The sequence below is a fragment of the Hipposideros armiger genome, unplaced genomic scaffold (genome assembly GCF_001890085.2).
Source record: "Hipposideros armiger isolate ML-2016 unplaced genomic scaffold, ASM189008v1 scaffold_248, whole genome shotgun sequence".
NCBI classification, from domain to species: domain Eukaryota; kingdom Metazoa; phylum Chordata; class Mammalia; order Chiroptera; family Hipposideridae; genus Hipposideros; species Hipposideros armiger.
Window position 1 is genome coordinate 961,427 of NW_017731598.1, and position 23,425 is coordinate 984,851.

A 23,425-nucleotide genomic window follows, 5' to 3' on the forward strand; every position below is an offset into this window, starting at 1 on the left:
TAGCTTTTTCAGATCAACCTCTTTCACTTAGCCATACGCAATGAAGTTTTTTCCACGTCTTTTTGTGGCTTGATAGCTCCTTCCCTCCCCTTCCTTTTCCTTCCTTCCTTCCTTCCTTCCTTCCTTCCTTCCTTCCTTCCATCCTTCCTTCCTTCTTTCCTTCCCCCCCTCCTCTCTCCTCTCTCTCTCCTTCCCAATTGTGGTAAAATATACATAAAATTTGCCATTCTAACCATATTTAAATGTACAGTTCAGTAGTGTCAAGTACAATCACATTGTTGTGCAACCAATCTTCAGAACTCTTACCATTTTGCAAAACTCAAACTTCACGCTCATTAAACAACTCCCCATTTCCCTCTTACCCCAGCTTCTGACAACCATCTGTCCACTTTCTGTTTCTATCAGTTAGACTACTCTAGGTACCTCATGTAAGTGGAATCATACAGTATTGAGCTTTTAGCTGGCTGGCTTATTTCACTTAGCATAATATCCCCAAGGTTCTTCTGCAATATATAGGATGTGTCAAAATTTCCTTCCTTTTTAAGACTTAATATTTCATTGTTATGTATAATACATTTTGTTTATCCATTTATCTGTCAATGTCCACTTGAATTGCTTTCCTTTTTGCTATTGTGAATAATGCTGCAATGAACATAGGTGTACAAATGTCTCTTTGAGATCCTTTTTGAAATTCTTTTGGGTGTCTCCACAGAAGTATAATTGCTAAATCATACAGTAATTTTAGTTTTAATTTCTTTAGGAACTTCCATGTACTTTCCATAGCAACTGCACCATTTTACATTTCTACCCTCAGTGCACAAAGGTTCCAATTTTTCCACATCCTCATGTGAGGTGGTATCTCATGGTTTTGATTTGCATTTACCCAATTATTGGTGATGTTTAGCATCTTTTCATATGCTGTTGTCTATTTATATATCTCCCATGGAGAAATGTTGATCACTAATTTTGTATGGCCGAATAATATTCCATTGGATGGATGTAATAGTTTGTTTTTATCCATTCACATATTGAAGGACATCCTGGTTGCTTCCAAGTTTTGGCAATTATGAATAAAGCTTTTACAAATACCAAGGAGCATGATTACTGCGTTATACCGTAAAAGCATGTTTAGTTTTATAAGAAACCGCCAACCTGTCTTCTGAAGAGGCTGTGTACGATTTTCCATTCCCACCAGCAGTGTACGAGACTTCCTGTTGCTCCCCATTCTTGTTCGCATTTGGTGTCATCAGTGTTTTGGATTTTAGTCTTTTAATAGGTGTGTAGTAGTATCTCATTGTTTTTAAAATTTGCATTTCCCTAATGACATATGATGTTGAGCATCTTTGCATAATGTTTATTTACCATCTGTTTATCTTCTTTGGTGTCTGCTCAGATATTTTGCCCATTTTTAAAATTTGTGTTGTTTTCTTATTGTTGAGTTTTGAGAGTTTTTTATGTATTGTTGTTGCCAGTCTTTTTGGGTATTTTGCAAATTTTCTCTCCCAAACTGTGGCTTATTGTCTCTGTTTCTTAACAGTAATTTTCAGAGAAGTTTTTAATTTTAATAAAGTCCAACTTATCATTTTGTTCCCAATGGGTTGTGCTTTTGGTGTTGCATCTTGCAGAAAGGTTTTTAATTACTAATAATTAATTCAATTAAAAACAAGCACTAGATCACTCAAATTTCTACTTCTTGATTTAGGCTTGGTAATTTGTCTTAAGAAAGTTGTTCATTTCATCCAAGTTGTTGAATTGATTAGCATAAAGTTCTTATTAATATTCTTTTGTCCTTATGTCTTATTTCGATTTTGGTAATTTGTAGCCTCTTTTTCCTGTTAATTACTCTGACTAGATAGAGGTATATATCACTCTTATTGATCTTGTCAAAAACTGTTGCTTCATATAGTTATTTTGTCCAGTTTTTGAAGTTGTTTACAGAGGAACTTAAGTTTGCTCCTGTGACTCCATTATGGCTGCAAGTCAGTGTCAGGGTAATCTTTTAAACTGCGTATACCTTTAGTGGCTTCCCTAGGTTCTTAAAATAAAAGTCAAATCTTTAATGACTCACTTGGTTTTGTAAAATCTGGCTCCAGCTCTGTGCTCTGTAGCTGCACTAGCCTTTTAATTCACCGAAAAGCTCATGCTTTCTCCTGTCACAGGGATCTTATTGAATGCACTTACCCCCACCCAGAACAATTTGCCATACATTCATTTCCAAGTTAATACCGGTTTAAGATCTCAGCTTAAATCATTCCTCAGGGTAGCCTCCCATAAAACCCCAGATTAAATGTTTTATGCTTTCTTAGCTCCCTATTCTTTTCTTTCATGGCAAGCACTACAATTTACAATTGCATTTACATTAAGAGAGAAATTGTCTATTTTTTGCTTCTCAGTGCATATTATATGTCCAACACTTAAGGCCCAATGCTTGAGTGAGAAGATGCTCAGTTCACCACGGGTGTGGAACTTTCCTCCAATTCCTCTCCCGATATACAAGATTACTGATATACAAGATTATCATACAAATTTAGTTACACTGCAGAGTACTTTAATCTGGCTGAAGTCTCTACTTAGAATTCTCAATCAGTAGGCAGCAATTATTCTTCAGGTTCTTAAATCTCTCCTGAGATTTAACCTCTCATTTCTGCCCAACTCCTTGTTTCTTCTTCTATTAAATTTTCCCAACAAGAATGATTTATGAGTACTTACTTGAACAAAAATTTCAAGGCTGAGAAAAATCTATAAGGGAAGCCATTTATACAAATATTTTGTCAAAGAATCACTTAAGAGTTAAGGAGGGATTTTTATTCACTACATTATAAGGTAAATAAGGGTTTATAACTTTCCTTGAAGTTCAATGAAAAATGCTATCTTTTCAACAACATTATCTGTAAACAACTTTTGGAACACAAATTATCCTTAAATACAAGTTATAGTCGCTGTGTACCACATGGCTATTTAAATTTCCAGTTGACAGTTTCTAAACATTTCTATATTTGAAAATTCATGGAGCATACTATTATTTTTAAGATTAGTAATTGTTTTTATTCTTGAAGATTTTCACTCTTTTACATCTAAATTTTTGCATTTGGGTAGCTTTATTTCATTTTAAAAATTATTGAAATAGTATGTCTTGAAATTCTTGAAGACTAAATGTGTTTTTAACCCTATTTTAATAATAGCTATTTTTCTAAAAATGGTGTATCTTTCCCCTTCTGAATTGAGCTAGAACATGGTGAATGCAATAGTGAGGGTAAAACTCTCTTAAGGAACAAATGCATGACTCCCAAATGGCTATGATTTTTAAATAACTTTGTATTTCAAAGGGATGCCTTGGAAGGAGAGTTTAGGGTGGTGGTACTTTTAAATCAAGATGGCTAATTTTACTCATTTAAAATAAAAGACTCTACGTACATTATACCATTTAAATAACTTCACAGGGGAATGCGGGGGGGGGGGACACCAAAATCAAAATGTTGGTTGTAGATTATTCCATTTTAAAATGGATGCTTTGGGGACCGCCATCTTCCAGTAATTCTTCAAGATGACCAACACCAAGGGAATGAGGAGGGGCACCCGCTGTATGTTCTCTGGGCCTTTTAGAAAACATGGAGTTGTTCCTTTGGCCATATACATGTGAATCTACAGGAAAGGTGATATTGTAGACATCAAGGGAATGGGCACTGTTCGAAAAGGAATGTCCCACAAATGTTACCATAGCAAAACTGGAAGGGTATACAATGTTACTCAGCACACGGTTGGCATTGTTGTAAACAAACAAGTTAAGGGCAAGATTCTTGTCAAGAGAATTAATGTTCGTATTGAACATGTTAAGCACTCTAAGAGCCGAGACAGCTTCCTGAAACGGGTGAAGGAAAATGATCAGAAAAAGAAGGAAGCCAAAGAGAAGGGTACTTGGGTTCAACTGAAACGCCGGCCTGCCCCACCCTGAGAAGCACACTTTGTGAGAACCAATGGAAAGGAGCCTGAGCTGCTGGAACCCATTCCCTATGAATTCATGGCATAAATGTAAAAATAAAAGATTTCTGTATTGTTAAAAAAAATAAAATGGATGCTTCAATTTTTAAACATATGGTATTACTGGTATTCAAAAATAATCTCAATTTCATATTCTCAATTTCCTTTTTTTTTTTTTTTTAAAGATTTTACTGGGGAATTGAGGGAGAGAAAGTGTTGGGGAATCGGGAACAGGGAACAGACAAGTTGCTGTCCTTTTGTTCTTATGTCTAGTTGTGGAGGACATCGCTTCACTGGCCCATGTTGATATTATCATTGCACTCTTCTGGGTGAGGCAGATCCGTCACCTGTCACTGGGTGGCCACTCATGATGGCTCTTGGCAGCTCACGCCGGCTGCCGGCCACTCATGGTACCTTATCAGAGCCCACTGCAGCTCTGCTGCAGCCTACACCGTCACCGGCAACTCATGGCAGCCCAGCTCCAGGTCGAGCTGTTGTTCACCATCTTAGCTGTGAAGGGCACAGTGTCACTGGCCTTCATGTGGGATCTGAACCCAGACCCTGCTGCTCAGAGCTGGTGTCCGAAGCCAACTCTTAACCAATGTGTCACTCAGCTGGTCCGTATTCTCAATTTTCTTAGCTATATTTCAAAATAGCTAATATATGTGTATGCGAATCAGAAAAGAAGTTCAACGTTATAAAGAGAATAATTTAATCAACGCTATTTTAGCTTTCAACGTTTAAGATGACATGTAAAAATCAGGAAAAACAATATTTTAAAAAAACAGATATTGGGGCCGGCCGAGTGGCTCAGTTGGTTAAGAGCTCGCTCAAGAGTTTGAGCTCTGAGCAACAGCGGTTCGAGTCCAGCCCGAGCTGAGCAGCCGCTGAGCTGCCAACAGGTAGCAGGATGGCTCAGCTAAAATAAAATAAAATAAAATAAAAATAATAATAAAAAAATAAAACTTAAAAAAAAACCCAGATATTTAAAAATTCTGAAATATTTTGTTATTAGACTTATAGTGATCACTTCTACAGGCATATAAATGTTGAATAACTATGGTGAACAGCTGAAACATACAATATAATATTGTATGTCAGCTATATTTTAATTAAAAATCTCTTTAATAAAAAAACCAAACCCAAACCACCCATTAAATTCAAACTTGCCAGCGACATTGGATTTACACACTTCACAATAAATGCAGAATAGAGAAAAAAAAATTCTGAAATTGAAACTTTATTTTTCATTTGTATGACTCCAACCTTCTATCACCAAAATGGAAAGTGTGTGTGTATAGGATGAGTCACCTACATCTACACATAATATCCCCCCAAAAGAACAGAGAAAGCACAGAAATGTTATAAAACAAGGTTTATTCTGCAATACTTTATCATAATGAATTGCATCTCTTTGGTAAAAATAAACTTTATAAACATTTTAATAATCAGAGATTAGATACAAAAACTAAACATTTGTTATGTTGTTTTTAATATGAGCAAAGACTGGCAACTGAGAAGTGGTTCACTTGGACTGGTCATCTACTGGCAGTTAAAACTCAAACTCAGGGCAATTTTTATGCTACATTATAAAAGAGGATAAGGAAACGGTTTAATTCAAATTTCTTGAATCAGATAGCATTCTTACACTTTCATTAAAAATAAATAATAGTTACAATGAATTGGCAATTTTACATTTTTATACACTATATGATGGCAACATAATACTTTAAAATTAAACACTTAAGTTTAATAAGAAATGTACAACAATTACAAAAAAGTTTTTGACAATGGCACTGGCAGTTAGATGCAAAAATGTGCTTTAAGAAAAAAATGGCAGGTGTAACATTAAAATACTCTGTTTTTCAATAAATATTTTGACTACATCATTAACATATTGAAGTAAACTTTGTTTAAATCAAATCTTACACATTTCAAACTAACAAAAACTATAAAATATACGGAAACCAGAAAGCCTCAAATTTTCATATTTAAATGTCTTCACAAAAGGTTGTTAAGTTTCTGTAGTATGTAAGACAATAGTCTTTACAGATTTGCGAAGTATTCACATCTGTTGCTTAAATTGCTGGGAAAGGCCTCCTGGTCTATCAAGACACACATATTCCCTCTTTAACACTTTCTCTAGCTTTGAATTCATGCTAACATATTTAACTGACCATCTAGTATGAACCCTTTACATAATGCCTCAGAAAGTAGCGAAAGAAAAAAATATATATTCTAAACTTTGCTATATACAAAGAAGTCTAAGTAAAGAGAAATCATGCTGGCTATAAGAAGAACAGGAAAGGCTCAAAGGTGGAAAAAAGGAGGTGATCCACCAATACTTAGCTTTTCTATGAATATGAGTCATGTTTTCTTTCTCTGAATTTGAAGAGTAAAATAAACTAATTCAGTAATATATTGCACAAATAAATTTCAAAAATATATAGTATTCAAGCAACACTGATTCTATTTGGGATGTGAAAGATGAAGATTGTGTTGAGGCAAAACTTTTACTAGGGATCCATTTATAAACTGGAATTGGTTGTAACAATTTATATTAATGTAAGGCAAATTATAGGTGGGCTTAAATCACAGTTTTAAAATATGTTGGAAAGTATATAACTTCTCCAGGATTGCCAAGTTGTTTTTGTTACAGTAAAATTTGTTAGTAATATATTATTGGAAATACAATTTCCAGTCCATAGGACTTGAAATGACTTTCATTAATTGGGTGGTTATTAGCCATGTTTTTATCTCAGTACACCTGAGACACAGAATCATAATGTCTATGGAAAATAGGGGGCTGTAATTAAAAAGGTTCTTCCCCTTGAAAAATTACTGTGTTGGTAAATCAGCAAATGGAGGCACTGAATTCTGTACAATAATTAAGTGTACAATATTGTGTAACTTCTTCCTGTTAGCTTTTAGTGCAAAAGTGTTTATTGCCCTTACTAGTGATGAATATAACTTAAACTTTTAAATTTGTGGGAAGAGTAAATGAAGAGGGAGAGAAAATCAAGTTTAAAGTTATTGTTATTTATATTAAGACAAAATAATTTTGAAGATCCCTATAAGAACTGGGAACAACTCTCCTCTCTTTATCTTAGATCATCTTCCTTTACTTACAAAGAATAATTATCTAATGGACAGAAACCAGAGAGAACATTTGTGGTACAGAATTTCAGTAGAACAAAATAAATTGGAACCAGATCACTGAAACCCTGTTACTAAGGTCTATCTAGAGGGCCATGGTAAATAGCTTAAAACTATTGTTACTGAAATGATTTTTATAATCTGAGTACTATTTTATACTGTGGTTAAGCAATTTTGGGGGTTATATTCACTGTCTACAGTAAAAGGTGTTAACTTGGGTTACCCACTTTCTGTAGTAGCAGTGATATACAGGAAGAAAAAAAATCCAAATACCTCATCCTGCATACTCAAGGACTATTTTTCATTATCAACAAATTTAAAAATAACAAAATTTCAATAGCACCAATTCTATTAATGTGGCTATCCAGGTTCAATTACAATTAACATAAAAACAGGACAGATAATATTAATGTTATTATCCCTAGCCAACTGAAAAAGACATTTTCATTATGCTTCTCATTTGACAGCTTTGCCCTAGTCATTTAGAAGTCAGAATATTTGTCTCTTAAAAAAAATTCAAGGAAATGCTTTATAGTCATAGAAATAGCTGAAAGTAACAAATCAAAATCATGAGACTGTACGTGTGTGTGTGTGTGTGTGTGTGTGTGTGTGTGTGTGTGTATGTATGTATGAAATTGTCAAAACTGAAAAAAAGGTTACTGCCTATGAAACAGGATGCAGCCTAAGACTGAACTTATAGAAAGTTGCTTCTGTAAAAATATATATAAGTTTAGTTTTATTAGTATCCCCCATTCCTTCTGAATAATATAGTCTATACAAATAATATGAAAAATGTCTCACACGAGCAGATTTGTTCAAATACTTAAAACGCCTAAGTCAATGCACATTTGGAACTGTAATATAAAATCTTTTAGCATTAATGGTGCATAATAGGTATTACACTGCCTCCTCAAAAGGGTGTATTTATAAGATTTAATTTTATATGAATTTTAAAATCCATGAAGGTATTGTCTCTATAGTTTTGTTATGTCCTTTTAAATTTAATTGGGTAGACTTACAAATTTAGGTCTTACAAACTTGGACAGAAGTTTCTTCCTAAATGATCTCCCTTTATTTATGATGACATAAGTAATAAGTATTCAAAATGTTTATATTGATTACACTCCATTATTACTACAAGATTCTCAGAATGCAGTACATTTTAACAAGAAAATGAAATATTCTTATTGCAAAAGTGTGTCAAAATGGGTGTTAACTCTGTAACACACTCTATGGCTATATCCTCTCATTGGATAGTTTGTATTCAACAAAGAAAGCTCATGGCTAATATTTAAACAATGGTTGTAAAGAACTCTGAGAAAGAATAAAAGGCCCCAATAAATGCTATGCAATATTTGGGAAGTAGAAAATTTCAAAGATAATACTGTAATAGGAACTGGAGTGCTCTTATTTGAAATTACTCCACAAAACTGCCTTTTCTAAATCTTAGAAATCTTTGCTGTACTCTCTGCCTATGTAACCAAGAATAATTTTTGAGACATCTAGGATCTTTTCCAATTTGTTGTATTACCTTTGTCATGCTTCAACAAAAAAAATTAAAAACAAAAATTAAGACAAAATTAAAAAATCAAATATCATCCTACTGGATTACATGTATTAGAAGAGTATTTGAGAAAGACATCAGCAAGAATTTTAGCTGGATCAGCAGTTAATTACAGATTGAAAAAGAAAACAGAGTTGCCAGTTCTTTCATTTTGACATATTAATAGAATAAAAGATTTTTTTCCTACAAGTTTAAAACAGAGGCTGGGGATTTTCTTATATAAAAATCTCAAAATCTTGGAGACACTTACCACAAAAATTATGCTTTTAGGACTTCACATATTTATGGTTCGGCATTATCCTAAGAGTAATTATTTAATAAAAATTTAAAAACAAAAATGTTTTGAGATAAACAAGTAATTAGCATCCCTCCTCCACTCTAAAACAAAAGAAGTCCATATGGCTTTGATATCCCTTGTAAAGAATTAAGTAGAAGAGTATTGCCGCACTTTAAAATAATTTCATACTAATAGGTATTTCTATTTTTTCCGCTGCTTTTGATTTTGTGTCTTTGCAGTACTTATTAGGGAACCCAGACATGTACGAATTCCAGCAAGATGGAGCAGAGACCCAGCTGCCTCTTTGAGCTCCTCATCAATTTCTTGACATGACTGTTTCCGCATCTTTTTGCCTGGCTGTCCTTTTTCAGAGGTATCTGCACAAACCTGTGACACATAGCCACTGTCTCCGAGAGGATCATCTTCGTAATCGACATCTGTATCTTCTTCACTGTGAAATCCTTCACTGCCATCACTTCCCACATGGCTACTCTTTGGGATAAATTCATATACCTCATCCACAGAAGACAGGGAAGACATGCTAGACCTGGACGCACAGCGCTGTGCTGCCATGCTACTTGCACTGTAATTGTGGTCTTCTTTTGGATCAATGCTGGTGGCTAATGAATCACTCTCCTGTAATCGCATAGCACTGGGATGATGAAATGCATTGCCATAACTCCTCTTTTTTTGCAATGCTGTTTTAAGAGGAAGAGGCTTCTCACCTGTGGGGGGGGGAAAAAAACTTTTACCGATAGGTCAAATGCATTTGATTGCAAAAACAGGCCATTTAAAATTACTGTATCATTCCTGGATAGTAAGTGCTATAGATTAGTAATGTTTTGTAGGTTGTTTTTTTTTATGCAGACTGTATCATCCTACAGGTATTCATCTGAAACATTTTTAAACCACTTAACGATGTCTTGACTTTTCCATGGAAAATATAATTATTTTGAGCTGCTTGCACAGAATGTCTCAATATGAATGTATCACTACACTGAATGTACCGCTACAACGATTTGCTAACCATTTCCTTGTTGATATTTAGGTTGTTCCCAAATTTCCCTACTACAAATAACACTGCAATGAAAATCCTTCTAGATGCCTTTTCTCACACATATGCAAATATTTTTCTAGGAGAAATACCAAAAAATAGAATTATTAAGTAAAGGGATATACACATTTAAAATTATAGTTGGTATTTCCAAATTGCTCTCCAAAATGGTTGTAACAATACATCCTACAGTATATAACAATACCAGTTCCCACACTAAACACCTAATGTTATCAATCATTTTAATTTTTCACAATCTCATAAACAAACAAAAAGTATCTTGATATTGCTTCATATTGCATTTCCTTGATTTCTAGAAAGGTTGCCTATCTTTTCAAATGTGTGTTGTCCATGTTATTTCCTCCTCTGAGGCCCACCTACTCACGTATTTTGCCGGCTTTTCTGTTGAACTGGTTTATTTCTTACCTACAGGATCCTTTTGTACATATGCTCAGTATTAATCCTTTGTTTTATACAGACAAAATAAAATGTTCTCCAGGTGTTTTGCTTCTGTTACTTTTTTTAAAGATATCTTTTGTTGTCAGAACTCTAAAATTTTGATGTTTAATTAAATTTACCCATGTTTTCTTTCATGGATTTTGCTGTTTATATTGTAAAGAAGGATTTTCCTCTTCCAAGATTAAAATTATACTTTCCTATATTATATTTATAGCTTTCATTTTTACTTTTAAATCTGCAAGCTTAATCTCTCAATATGCTATTTATGTCTTCCTTTCTTGGTCAACATAACATGATCTATCATAGCATTAACCTCAATCTCTCAATTGGTCATTAAATTAATGGAAATATAATAAAACAGAAACTAAGTTATCCATATGAAAACAATTTAGCTAGAAAGAATAATTTTGCTATAACATTTAAATATCTTGCATTCTAAATTACATTTGAAAAGGCACTCACAAAAATGTATTTTAAAAAGAAAAGCATGGGGCCGGCCGAGTGGAGTGATGGTTAAGAGCTGGCTTGGGACGCCAGAGGGCCCCGGTTCGGATCCCACATATGAGGGCCAGTGACACTGCCCTCTACAGCTAAGATGCTGAATAACAGCTCAACCTGAAGCTGGGCTCCCGGGAGTCGCCTGTGTCAGCGTAGGCTGCAGCCCCTGCTGCAGTGGGTTGCCATGGGCTACCGTATGTAGCCAGCAGCCAGCGTGAGCGGCTGTCCAGAAACTGGCGACTGATCTGCCTCTCCCAGGAAGAGCGCAATGATGGTGCCAACTTGGGCCAGTGAAGCAACGTCCTCCACAACTAGACTGAAGAACAAAAGGACAGCAACTTGTCTGTTCCCCTTCCCCCAATTCCCCAGCACTGTTCCCATCCCCCCAATTCCTCAATAAAAATCTTAAAAAAAAAAAAAGAAAAGCATGATTACTTACATTCTAAAATTCCTTGTTGTATAGAAGTATTTAAAAGCATCATTGCAGTGGCAGCATCAATATCAGATTCTGAAAAAGGAAAAGAGTGACAATATTAATGTTTTTTATCATAAGTATTTGCATGCACCTAAAGGTAACCAATGTTAAGATTTTGGTGTATATTCTTCTACTTAAAAATTAATGAATTAAACAAAACGACGCACATATTTTGCAATCTTCTTTTGTTTACTTAAAATTATGAAGTTTTGCGAACAGTATTGTGTAAAGGATTGAAAGATATTAGAGATAAAAGTTCTCTTCTTTATTCACATTGAAAATAAAAACCTGAACTGCATTTCAATAAGGTTTGCCCTTAAACAGACTAAATTACCTAAGAATGTACATTAGGCATTATTGCTTTTTAGCATTTTTACCTTTTTAGCATTTAAAAAATATTCTTACCTATGCATATCTGCAGTTATAAAGTACTGCATTAATCACACGCTTAGTTACAGGAGATAAAAAATATGTAATTGGTCAGTCTAGATCATGTGAGTCTGTAAAAGCCAAATGAATAATTATTGCTGGCACAAAAATATTAGTACTAATATTTTTAGTCCTAATTATATATAAGCCTATAAGTACTAGAGATTTATATAATACTCAAGAGGTCAAACATAATTTTGGATATTCCATAAGAGAAATGGGCTTTAAAAGACTAGTAATGGGCCGGCCGAGTGGTGCGTTGGTTAAAGAGCTGGCTTGGGACACCAGCTCTGAGCAGCAGGGCCCCGGTTCGGATCCTACATGAGGGCCAGTGATACTGCCCTCTACAGCTAAGATGGTGAACAACAGCTCGACCTGGGGCTGGGCTGCCGTGAGTCGTCGGCAACGGCATAGGCTGCAGCCCCTGCTGCAGTGGGCTGCCATAAGCTACCGTGTGTGGCCGGCAGCCAGCATGAATGGCTGGCAGCCGGTGTGAGCTGCCAAGAGCCGTCGTGAGCGGCCATCCAGAGGTCAGCGAACGATCTGCCTCATCCAGGAAGAGCTCAGTGATAATACCAACATGGGCCAGTGAAGTGACATCCTCCACAACTAGGTTGAAGAACAAAAGGACAGCAGCTTGTCTGTTCCCCTTCCCCTGATTCCCCAGCACTGTTTCCCACCCCCAATTCCCTAATAAAATCTTTAAAAAAAAAACACTAGTAAAATCAGCAGGTTCTACTCCAGATAAGGTCATTATGCTCTCATATCTACTTTTATACTGAAAATTCCTCTCTATCATGGTGTTCTACTAGTCTGAATAATTGTAATTGAATAAAAGTGAAAAGGTATAATCTAAAATGTGAGGGAAAAATTAGAAACTATTTAAAAATTTTGATTATAAAGGATAAGTTTAATGTAACACTCAGATATGAAACCTCCCATTTCTATCTGAAAGCTGCAAAATTTTTACTATCCCAGTTTCCTATTTTCCTTGCAATATCTAATTATAAAGTTATTTTAAATAATAAACCCATAAGGATATTGACTTGTTTTTTTCCCTAACTTGGCGGTAAATTCTGTGAAGGCAGGAAATGTTTTTCCTGTTATTGACTTTTAATAAACAAGCTTAAGTAAATCAGAAGATGGTTGCCACAGGGAGCACATAATGTTATAGCTCTTTTCCCATAAGTAAAATGTGACCTCATGAAACAGTCTTTACAATTAGACTGTACACGAATGTCTTTACAATTAGGCTATTGGCTTCTTTATGGTAGGAACCATGTCTTATCCTCTATCTTCCATAATGCCTGGAACAGTAGGTCTTTAATAAATGTGTAAAGAATAAGTATATTACATCTTTGCCCTCCTTTCTTAGATTAAACTAATTATCATCAAATTACTAACACTGAGTACTTTCAATGATCTTGCCGTGTTTTAAGTATTATTAACTCATCCAATACTCACAGCTGTATGATATGGGTACTATTAGTATCTCCATCTTAATGATGAGAAAGCATACGTAGAGGGGTCTCTAGAAATGACAGAGGTAAGATTTGAACCTCAGTAGTCCACCTCTAGAACCCAAGCCTTCAATTTATACTCTGCTATCATTCCTCAACACTTAGTAAGGATATATGACTACAGTAGGAAATTCTGCAGAAAATTAAAGAATATACCAGAAATTCTCTATTCTGTTATTCATTCAATACACTGAGTGTCCTGTTATGAGCCTGACATCATTCCAGGCTGTGGGAATAGAGCAAAAAACAAAACAGGACGGGCAGCTAGTTAGCTCAGTTGGTTAGAGCGCAGTGCTCTTAACACCAAGGTTGCGGGTTCGATCCGCACATGGGCCACTGAGTTGCGCCCTCCACAACTAGATTGAAACAACTACTTGACTTGGAGCTGATGGGTTCCGCAATAAAAACAAACAAACAAACAAACAAAACCCCAAAAAACCCAGGAAAATCCCTAACCTCTCAAAACATAAGAAATAATTAAAATATAGTATATCAGAGAGTGATAAACACTAGGGAGAAATATTAAGAGGCAAGGGAGATAGAGAGTCTTGGGAAAGGTAGTTGAAATTTTCAATACAGAGATTAAGGAAGGCCTCAAGGAGAGGGTAATAGTTGAGCAAAGATCTCAGGAAGGTCAGAGAATGAAGCTACGTGGAGATCTGAAAGAAAAGCATTTCAGGCAGAAAGAACAAGTAAAAAGAATTTGAATCAATGATTCCCACATGTCATAGTCAAGAGGCTGGCAAAACAAAGACCTCCTTAATTCCTGTCTTTTAGAATGAGACCTGACTACAATTTGATGGAGTTCAGTATTCTAATATATTTTTGAAGAGAAAAAGGTACAGCCGCTCGCCCATATTGTATCTCTGTGTGAACTGGAAAAAAGGCAACTGTGCCTCCAGGTGCGTGCTTCCCTGTATCAAGGCACACAGCCTGAAGGCTAGAGTGTGGGCTGAATTTCAGACCCCACTCATTGTCTTGGCCACTGTCCTTGTGCAGGGCACAACTCGCATGGCATTATGCAAAAGCCCTAACAGAGGAGATTCCTGATCCATGAAATAATTTTTCTTTTAATAGAAAAAGGTCTTCCTTATTTTCAAATTTATTAAAAAAAATTTAAAAAGGAGGTGGTGATGAGGGAGAGAATAACACTGAAAAGCATTTTAATGAGGAAACAATTTCAGAAAATTTATAATCTTATAAATGAAACACCCATAAAACTTATTAACAATTTTAGTATATCTCTAATTAGACTTCTTATAGTAAACTTCCATTACAAATCAGTCAGATTTCTAAAAGCTATACCTAAAAGCTAAAGAAAACTGATAAGAGGCTTATCCTGACAAGAAAGCTGCATGAACACCAATTTTTTTTCTTAGTTTTCAAATATTTAAAGTGGTAACAAAATTAGGTACTATTTCTAGTTATAGAAACATTCTGCTGTTAAGCAGTGATAGAAGTGTTCCTTAAATACATTTATTTCTTATAGAAAATTTATTATAGCCTAATTAATTTGGATTCTCCCCCATGAAATTAACTTTATGGAACCAAAAACTTCTTTACAAAAGGATTTTATCTACATCTGAATGGTTTGGAATATTTGTAAGCATGCTTCCCACAATCCTTGCTAATTAACTCTGATAAAAAGTTTAACTTCAACGTTAAAATATGCATTAGAGAAATGACCCATAACATTTGGTAATCAAGAACACCTGATTATCAATGATTTGTCCAAGATACAATCTGAGCTTCTTGGAATAAAAACAATAAAACCTTTATGTGTGTAGGCTTTACAACAATTTTTATTTATAGTATCCAATCTGTCTTGGTATTAAAATTAAACTGAACTTATTTATTGTCATAATTTAAAAACTTCATGTTATATTTTCATTGACAGGTATTTAACATTATTTTAAAGGTGGCTCTATTTTAAAAACACATACTATTAGCTATAGTATCTAACATATCCAGTTTGCAAAGAATGAAAATTTTGTATATATTGTCTTTTGTATATATTTTCTCTTACACTTACTTAGATTAAGCAAACAATTCACTTCCAGCTGAAAGTCACCTGTCATTAGTTTCAAGAGCCATCCAAATAGTGTTTGTTTGTTTTTATAAATAAAACTTAGTTCAAAGTCATATTATTTCCCTTTTTGTCCTTCATAGCTCTGATTGGGGTTCAAAACATGCTACTGATTTAACAACTGGTTCAAATAAATTGCTGTCAAAAGTATTAACTTGCACCTTCTGTTTATATTTCCCTACCCTTGTTAACAATAGTTGAGAAAAATTTAAAAGACATCAATTTTAAGTCATTATGAAAAACTATAACTGAAACTAGCAGGAAAGACTTGTGGAAGTGTCTGCTCCCTAAAGAAATAAGCAGAATTTAGATGGAATGGAACAAGAGTAGACAAGATTTTAAATAAACCCTAGAATTCACAAAGAAAATGTTTTCAAAATGTGTATCTGAACTGAGCTTGAAAGACTAAGGGTCAGCAATTAATGAGATAATAAAAAGATTTTAAAAATTTCAGCACTATCTAAATGTAAAAAGGAACCACATTTACCCATCAGGTAATAGGAAAACGGATATTTACCTTACGTTAAAACAGAACATACCTGAAGCTGACTATATCTGCCTAACTTCTTTGCAGAGTTCTATTAAGCTTATTTTTTTTTATTTATTTATTTTAAGATTTTATTGGGGAATTGGGGAAGGGGAACAGCCAAGTTGTTTTTCTTCAATCTTAGTTGTGGGGGACGCAGCTAGCTCAGCTCTAAGTCCAGTAGTCACTTGACCACCTGTTGGCAGCTCACGGCCGCTCAGTTCAAAGTATCATGTTTAAAGTCGTGGGTGGGCATAGCCCACTATCCCATGCAAGAGTCAAATGGGCGACCTTGTTTTTAGGAGCACGTACTCTCACCAGCTGAGTTAACCAGCCGCCTATTGGCAGCTGAGCTCGGATGCAGCTCACTGGCCCATGTGGGAATCGAACCGGCGACTCTGTTGCTCAGAGCTCGCGCTCTTAACCAACTGAGCCACACGGCCGGCCCCTCTTAAGCTTTTTCATTCTTTCCCTCCCTTGTTTTCATAGACCATCACTATATTGCTTCCTATGCTCAGCTTAGTGTTGTTCCAAAAGAACCAAATGTCTGATACACAGAAAGGCTTTTGGTCAGAGAATTTCTATTTTTAAAGGTCATAGGAATGTCTCTAGGCACCATAGAAACAATGCTAGAAAGTTTTATGTTAATAAATCACTAATCTATAATAAAGAGTAGGGGAAAAAAACAAGTAATTCAGAATTTTGATATACTTTCAAAAAGAAGTCTACAAAATTCTAAAAGTCAACTTATTGTCTTCTTAAAGTTACATACACTTAAGTAACCTATAAAAGAAATATTCTGAACTATATTCTAGTACAGTGGTTGGCAAACTTCTTCTGTAAAAGGTCAGTAAGTAAATATTTTAGGCTTTGTGGGCCAAGAGGCAAAACTAAGGATAGAATACAGAGGTCTCTGTTCCAACTACTTAACTCTGCTGTTGTAGCAAATTTTGACAAGCCTCAAAATATTATTTTTATTTTTTTCAACTATTTACAAACTGAATTACAGGCCATAAAAAAACAGGTGGCAGGCCATAGTTTGCCAACCCTTATTCTAGTCTAAGACGTCCTTGAAAAGATAACTCTTTACTGAGGATAGTACTGAAAATATTCTCTTATTCTCAAGGGAAAACACAAATAAAAGAAAATGAAAAAGGGAATATAAAATAGTATATACAGTATGAGCTCAGTATTTGGAGAAAAACTGTGTGTGTGTGTATACACAAACATGTCTACTCATGTATATGGCATAAAAAAGGACCAAAGCAATTATCAAAATGTTAACATTAGAGTAAAGGGTAAGTTTTAGTTTCTCTTTTATAAATGTTTTTATTTTCCAAATTTCTGCAATAAACGTGTAATTGATTTATAATAAAAAAAAATTTTAATCCTACTTTTTTTTACCTGAGTTTTTATGATTTAAAATACATACATCTTATACATACCTTTGAGGGTTCGCATCTGGTTCTGCTTGAGTACAGAGCTTAAGTAGTGAGGTGACAAAGAGCCACTGGAAAATAAAGAAATATGACAAATGTGCTTATAAAAATATGTATTTCATTTTTTATACAACTTAGTCACAAATACAACCAATTGGTACAAAAAATCCCCACAAACTGTTTTCACCTTGTTCTCCTTGGTAATACTATTCAGTTTAAGAAGAGTATTCTAAAGCAGAAAGAGCATATGACCCAAGGTTAAATAAAAACCATTTGAATGTTCTTAGGCAAAATAATTAATTTCTTAGTTTCTTCATCTGTAAAATAGGAATAATTAAACCTCCTACATAGGGTTACTGTGCTAATTAAATAAGAATAAAGGGTGTTTTTGATGGTGTACAAAAAATTGTGCCAACAGCCCCATTTAATCTTCAATAAAAACATAACTTAGCTAGGGGCCGACTGAGTGGCTCTGTTGGTTAAGAGTTGGCTTAAGAACGCGAACTCTGAGCAATAGGGCCACTGGTACAATTCCCACATGGGCCAGTGATGCTGCGCCCAAGCTGAGCTGCCGCTGAGCTGCCGCTGAGCTGCCAACAGGTGGCAGGATGACTTAGCTGGTGTAACAAGATTGCCTGTTCGATGGTGGGCTATGCCCACCCTCAACTAAGACTGAACTTGCACCTTGAGCTGAGCTGCCTTCCAGATGGCTCAGTGGATACAGCGTGCACTCTTAACAAGGCTGCCAGGTTCGACTTCCACATGGGATGGTGGCTATGCCCACCCGCAACTAAGATTGAACACAGCACCTTGAGCTTACAGGCCACAAGCTGCCGATGGGAAGCCAGATGGTGACTGGTGCCCTCCACAACTAAGGTTGAAGAACAACAACTTGGGTGGTCCCCTTCCACAACTCCCCAAAACTGTTCCCCTCCCCCAACTCCCTCAATAAAATTTAAAAAAAAAACAAACAAACATAACTTAGCTAAATAAAACACATAAGTGACCATCACAGAACTTATCATTAGTTTCTAATCATTATTTTTTAACTGGAACATAAGTACCAATATTAACTAATAAAGAAGTTAACAACTTTCAAACAATGAGTATATAAACCCTGATAACTTCTTTTCTAGATTTCATTGATAAGGATTAACCACTGAGTAGTTTTTGTTACAATGATCCTTCTAGCTACTAACATATTAAACAATCTTGAAATCTCAAATAGTAAATATATATATATATGACATTTCAGCTTTAGTCTTATTAATTTTTTACTGTATTTGAACTACCACCATTCCTCTAAAAGTTATCTAATAATACTTTAAGAAATTAACCAGTATATGAAATGGTGATAGTTGTTGCAGCTGGGAGTTCATTATAACTTTCTTCCTACTTTTGTGTATGTTTGAAATTTCCATTTATTATTTTATTAAAAAGCTTTAAAATTTTTCCAAAAAACAATTAATATAGATTACCCTTAAAAGTATCTTGACAAAATGGGTCATTTTTAACTGAAATGAATGTACATAATAAAATTCAAAAAAAGTTTCTGAAGATTTCTTTAGGAAAAGGAAACAAAATCAGATTTAAGCATGTCGTATCATTTTCAGATGTGCCTTGAAATGGGAAAGCTATAAGACCAATAGGAGTCACTGAGTTTGAAAACAAAGCCGAGGAAATACATTACAATTATATTTACCAGCAAACACAAAACAATGACAAACCATTGATCATCTTATTTAAAAAAATTTAAATATACTTTTAATTTCCCACATCTTTAGGTCGCATTAGTACTGCAGACAATTAAAATGATTTAACCTTTTGCACCTGAAATTATATAGCTTTCTTTAGAGTTTAGTTATAATATATTCAGTATTGATTACATTTTTCAGAATTTATGTTCTTACCTATCCAATATCCTATTTTCTAATAACACAAGAATATAAGTAAAAATGCCTTAGGCTAATGTCTTATCCATAAATAATTCTCTATATAATAAAAACCCAAAAGCCCCTACAACTTTTTTAAATGTCTCTATTTCATACAAGGAAGTCTTATAAATCACCACTGCTGCTTATAAATGGAAGATCCTGTACCTTTGTGGAGATGCAGGAGGGGTGTAAATCGTTAATGCTGAGGAACAAGGCTGCTTCTTCAGGGCCTGCATAAGGTTGGGTTTATATTCTGGATCAACACACCATAAGGAACCTTTTCCATTAACCTAGAATAAAATGCACAAGAATTAATAACCTGGACTTTAAGATATATACAAACAGTGTCTGAATGTTTTTAATAAATGTGTGAGGGAAAAATCATTAGCACCTTTTGAGTACAATGCAAAGGTTGATGTAAGCTTGCTGGGAATGTGATACTATTTAAAGCCCTGGAGGCAGAGTCCCTGGGTTCTTATCTCCAGATCTGCCATTTACCTGCTATGTGACCTTAGGAAAGTTAACTAACCTCTATCACTCTGGCCATTATTCTCTCACTTGTAAGGTATGATAACAGCAGATGGTATTGTTTTATGAATAAAATTATGCATAAAATATTCTGCACAGTGCCTGACACATAGGACCACAGGACTGCACAACACTAGGACATGCCATTCACATCACAGTCTGTGAGAATGGTACAACCCCATGTTGTGCAGTGAAATGCATGGAGGGCTGTACAAGGTGGCCCTCCACATGCTAAGATGTCAATAAATGTAAGCCATATTTTTATTGTTGTTACAGAAAAACCAAAAAGAAAAGGAAAAATTAATTTTCCTATGCAGCATCATTTCCCCCAAAGTGCTAAGGAATATGATAGTAAGTGAAGCATCAAAGGATAATTTTTATATCTTAATGGCATTAATGGTAATGTTTTAATTTCCCATTTAAGGTTGTTTAAATTTAAAATGCAAACAATTTAATGAAAAGCATGGCAAAAGTAGTAAGTCGGTGACTGAGGTATGAAAAAGACTCCTGTAAAAAATAAAGAGGAATTAGCATCATTCCTTCCCTCAAGATGGTTAAGTTACAACATTTGAGGGACTTCTGGATAATATGGCAATGAGCACACAAGCTCAGATGCCATTGAAATAATCGAATCTAAAAATAATGAAATTTGTATGATTACTGGAAACTAGAGAAAACTATAGATAAAAGTACCTGCTAAATTATAATACAAATGGGAGGTGCCTGAAAGAAGGGCCTGCCTGATCCATAGTTCCAATAATATGAAGGAATAGCATACCAGGAAGGTTAGTGGACAAGATACCTGAAGAACCTCACTAATATCTAACATGCAGGGGAAAAGCCAGACTATGGGATAATTTTTTTGAATAAGTTTGAAAATGCTGCATATTTTACCTCCCTCCTTCATAGGTCATATTACATATTAGCAGATTAAAGGATCTAAGTAGTCCTGCTATAATTAAAACTGCTTTACATGGTTTCCCAAAGTTATCTGACACAGAACCTTTTAATCCCAGTTAACATTTGAGGAGTTATTACTATTCTGTGAACTACCTATAAGAAAAACTGATGTAATTAATGAACTCCTGTAGAATATACTTTCCGAATATTAATGAAAAAAACTATAAACAATGATTAGGCCATGAAGAAAAATAAATTCCCTTTTAAAGATCACAATTTTAGACTGCAGTACAAATAAATAAATAAATAAATAAATAACAATCCCAACAATAAAGTTCTCTCACCATTTGGAAATTTATAAACTCTTGGATTAAAAAGACATCCAAACTACTATTTATAGATTATCTAGCTAATAAAAGGTATAAGAAAATTGTTACAACAAAACTAAGCAGATGTGGCCAAAGCTCTACTTAAAGGTAAATTTGTGTCCTCATACACTCTCATTCTTAAATAGAAATTAAAATATCTGAAATAAGCTTTTATCACATCTAGGGGGGAAAAGGGGGAAAAAATTATATAACATTACATAATATAAACATATTATATAAAGTTACATGAAAAGAAAATCGATAAACTAGAAATTAGGAAAAGATTGGAATTGATAAATAAATGCAAGAGAGTATTCTTAAAAAACATCAAGCTCGGCCCACTTCAAACTCTTTGGAGTGTACTTTTTCTCCTAATAATGACTCCCAGGCCCTGGCCCTTGCTCTGGGCCCTCTTGGGCATTTTGAGCTCCCTTTACTTGGCCCGCTCCAAACTCTTTGGAGTGTACTTTCTTTTCTAATAATGGCCCTTGAAAATTCTCTACTGCTCAGGCCCACTTCTGTTTCTTTGAAATGTATTTTTTTCTTCTAATAAACTGTCTTTTTCTGCAACTTAAAAAAAAAAATCAATATGCTGGGCAGGCCGAGTGGCTCGTTGGTTAAGAGTTGGCTTGGGAGCCCGAGCTCTGAGCAGCAGGGCCCCGGTTCGGATCCCATGTGGGCCAGTGACACTGCACCCTCTACAGCTAAGATGGTGAACAACAGCTCCACCTGGAGCTGGGCTGCTGTGAGTCAACGGCGACGGTGTAGGCTGCAGTGGGGCTGGCTGGCAGCGGGCCTGAGCTTTCATGAGCTGCCATGAGCCGCCGTGAGCGAGTCAATGGTGGCAACCGATCTGCCTCAGCTGGGGAGAGCGCAATGATCATAATACCAACATGGGCCAGTGAAGCAGCGTCCTCCACAACTAGACTGAAGAACAAAAGGACAGCAACTTGTCTGTTCCCCTTCTCGATTCCCCAACGCTGTTCCCTCCCCCAATTCCCCAATAAAATCTTTAAAAACAAAAAAACAAACAAAAAAAACCCCCATCAATATGCTACAACACTACTTGAGCTAGTCAAATGAAGTAACTGAAGTACTTTAGGAACTCTCATATCACCCACTAACTTCCTTCAGGATAAATCTTTTCTATTTCCTTGGCTGAACATCCCTACCTGCACATCCTGAACAGAAGCCCAACTACAAGTATATCCCTACAAATGTACCACATCCACACATAGCTAACAAACAGAACTCCACAGCCATGTAAGGAGGAAATCCAACTGCAATCTTATCCCACTTTCCCAGAGCTAAATGCTATTTGTATAGTGGTTAACAGTACAAGCCTTAGAGCCAGATGGTTTACTTTGGCATCCTGGCTCTTTTACTTAACAGCTGTATAACCTTTAGAAAAATGTCTATGTTCTCTGTGTATTAGTATGCTGAAAATATATCTATATATAAAATAGTACCTACCTACTTCAAGAATTACTGTGTTATAAAAGTTAATTCACAGGGCTTAGAACACTGCCAGACACATAAGCACTCAATAAATGTTGGCTACTAGACATTTTTTCTCTACAGATGTCGAAAATTAAATATAAGGTATAACCTGTCTCCTCTCCCACCATGTGATGGACAAAACTTCATCAGAACCTTAGAACTAACTCATAAGATTAGTGAGATTCAAACTATTAATTTTTGTTTTTATAACACACATTTTCTATTTCAAAAACTCTTTCTTAAAATATGAATTACTTTAAAACCACATTAACAATTACTTAGACAAAATTTACCCCTTTTCTGTTCCCTGCTCCTTTTTGTGTGTATGAAATCCTGTATGATGTAAGCTATTATGATTGCTAAAGATTTAACGTGATGAATTCCAGAGTGCTTCCATTTCCCAAACTCTTTTACAAGGTAATATTAGTCTATTACTGAAGCGCTTTTATCTTTGAATATCATGTCATAATTATTATGACAGAATGGCACAATGAAAGAACACTGTTCTGCAGATTTAAAAACTGAGGTCCTTAACACTGCTTATTGATTGGCTATGTGATATTGGACAAGTCATTTAATCTCTAAGAGTCAGTCCTCTCATTCATAATTTATCTACAAAATAAAACACCAGGCCACTTGACTGAGTTGTGATAAGATTCAAAGAAGGTAATTTATATGTGAGTGACGTACAGCTGCAAAATAAATGAATACCTAAGGGGTTATTCTGAAATTGG

The 23,425-nt window shown here is 35.0% G+C and overlaps 1 protein-coding gene and 1 pseudogene across 6 annotated transcripts in view; one reads left to right on the forward strand and one right to left on the reverse strand.

Annotated features, from left to right (window-relative positions):
- The first annotated feature begins 3,544 nt into the window (after nt 1-3,544).
- LOC109389901 (60S ribosomal protein L21-like) lies at nt 3,545-4,037 on the forward strand (annotated as a pseudogene).
- A 1,301-nt stretch (nt 4,038-5,338) lies between these two features.
- Nucleotides 5,339-23,425, reverse strand: part of FOXN2 (forkhead box N2) — a 51,798-nt gene continuing 33,711 nt past the window's right edge. For all 6 annotated transcript variants that reach the window (XM_019655890.1, XM_019655884.1, XM_019655885.1 and 3 more), the window contains 4 exons: nt 19,561-19,685; nt 17,468-17,532; nt 11,426-11,494; nt 5,339-9,700 (listed from right to left, as the gene is read on the reverse strand). In XM_019655890.1, coding sequence (XP_019511435.1) covers nt 9,177-9,700; nt 11,426-11,494; nt 17,468-17,532; nt 19,561-19,685 — 783 coding nt within the window. In that variant the 3' untranslated portion in view covers nt 5,339-9,176. The remainder of the gene's footprint in view (nt 9,701-11,425; nt 11,495-17,467; nt 17,533-19,560; nt 19,686-23,425) is intronic.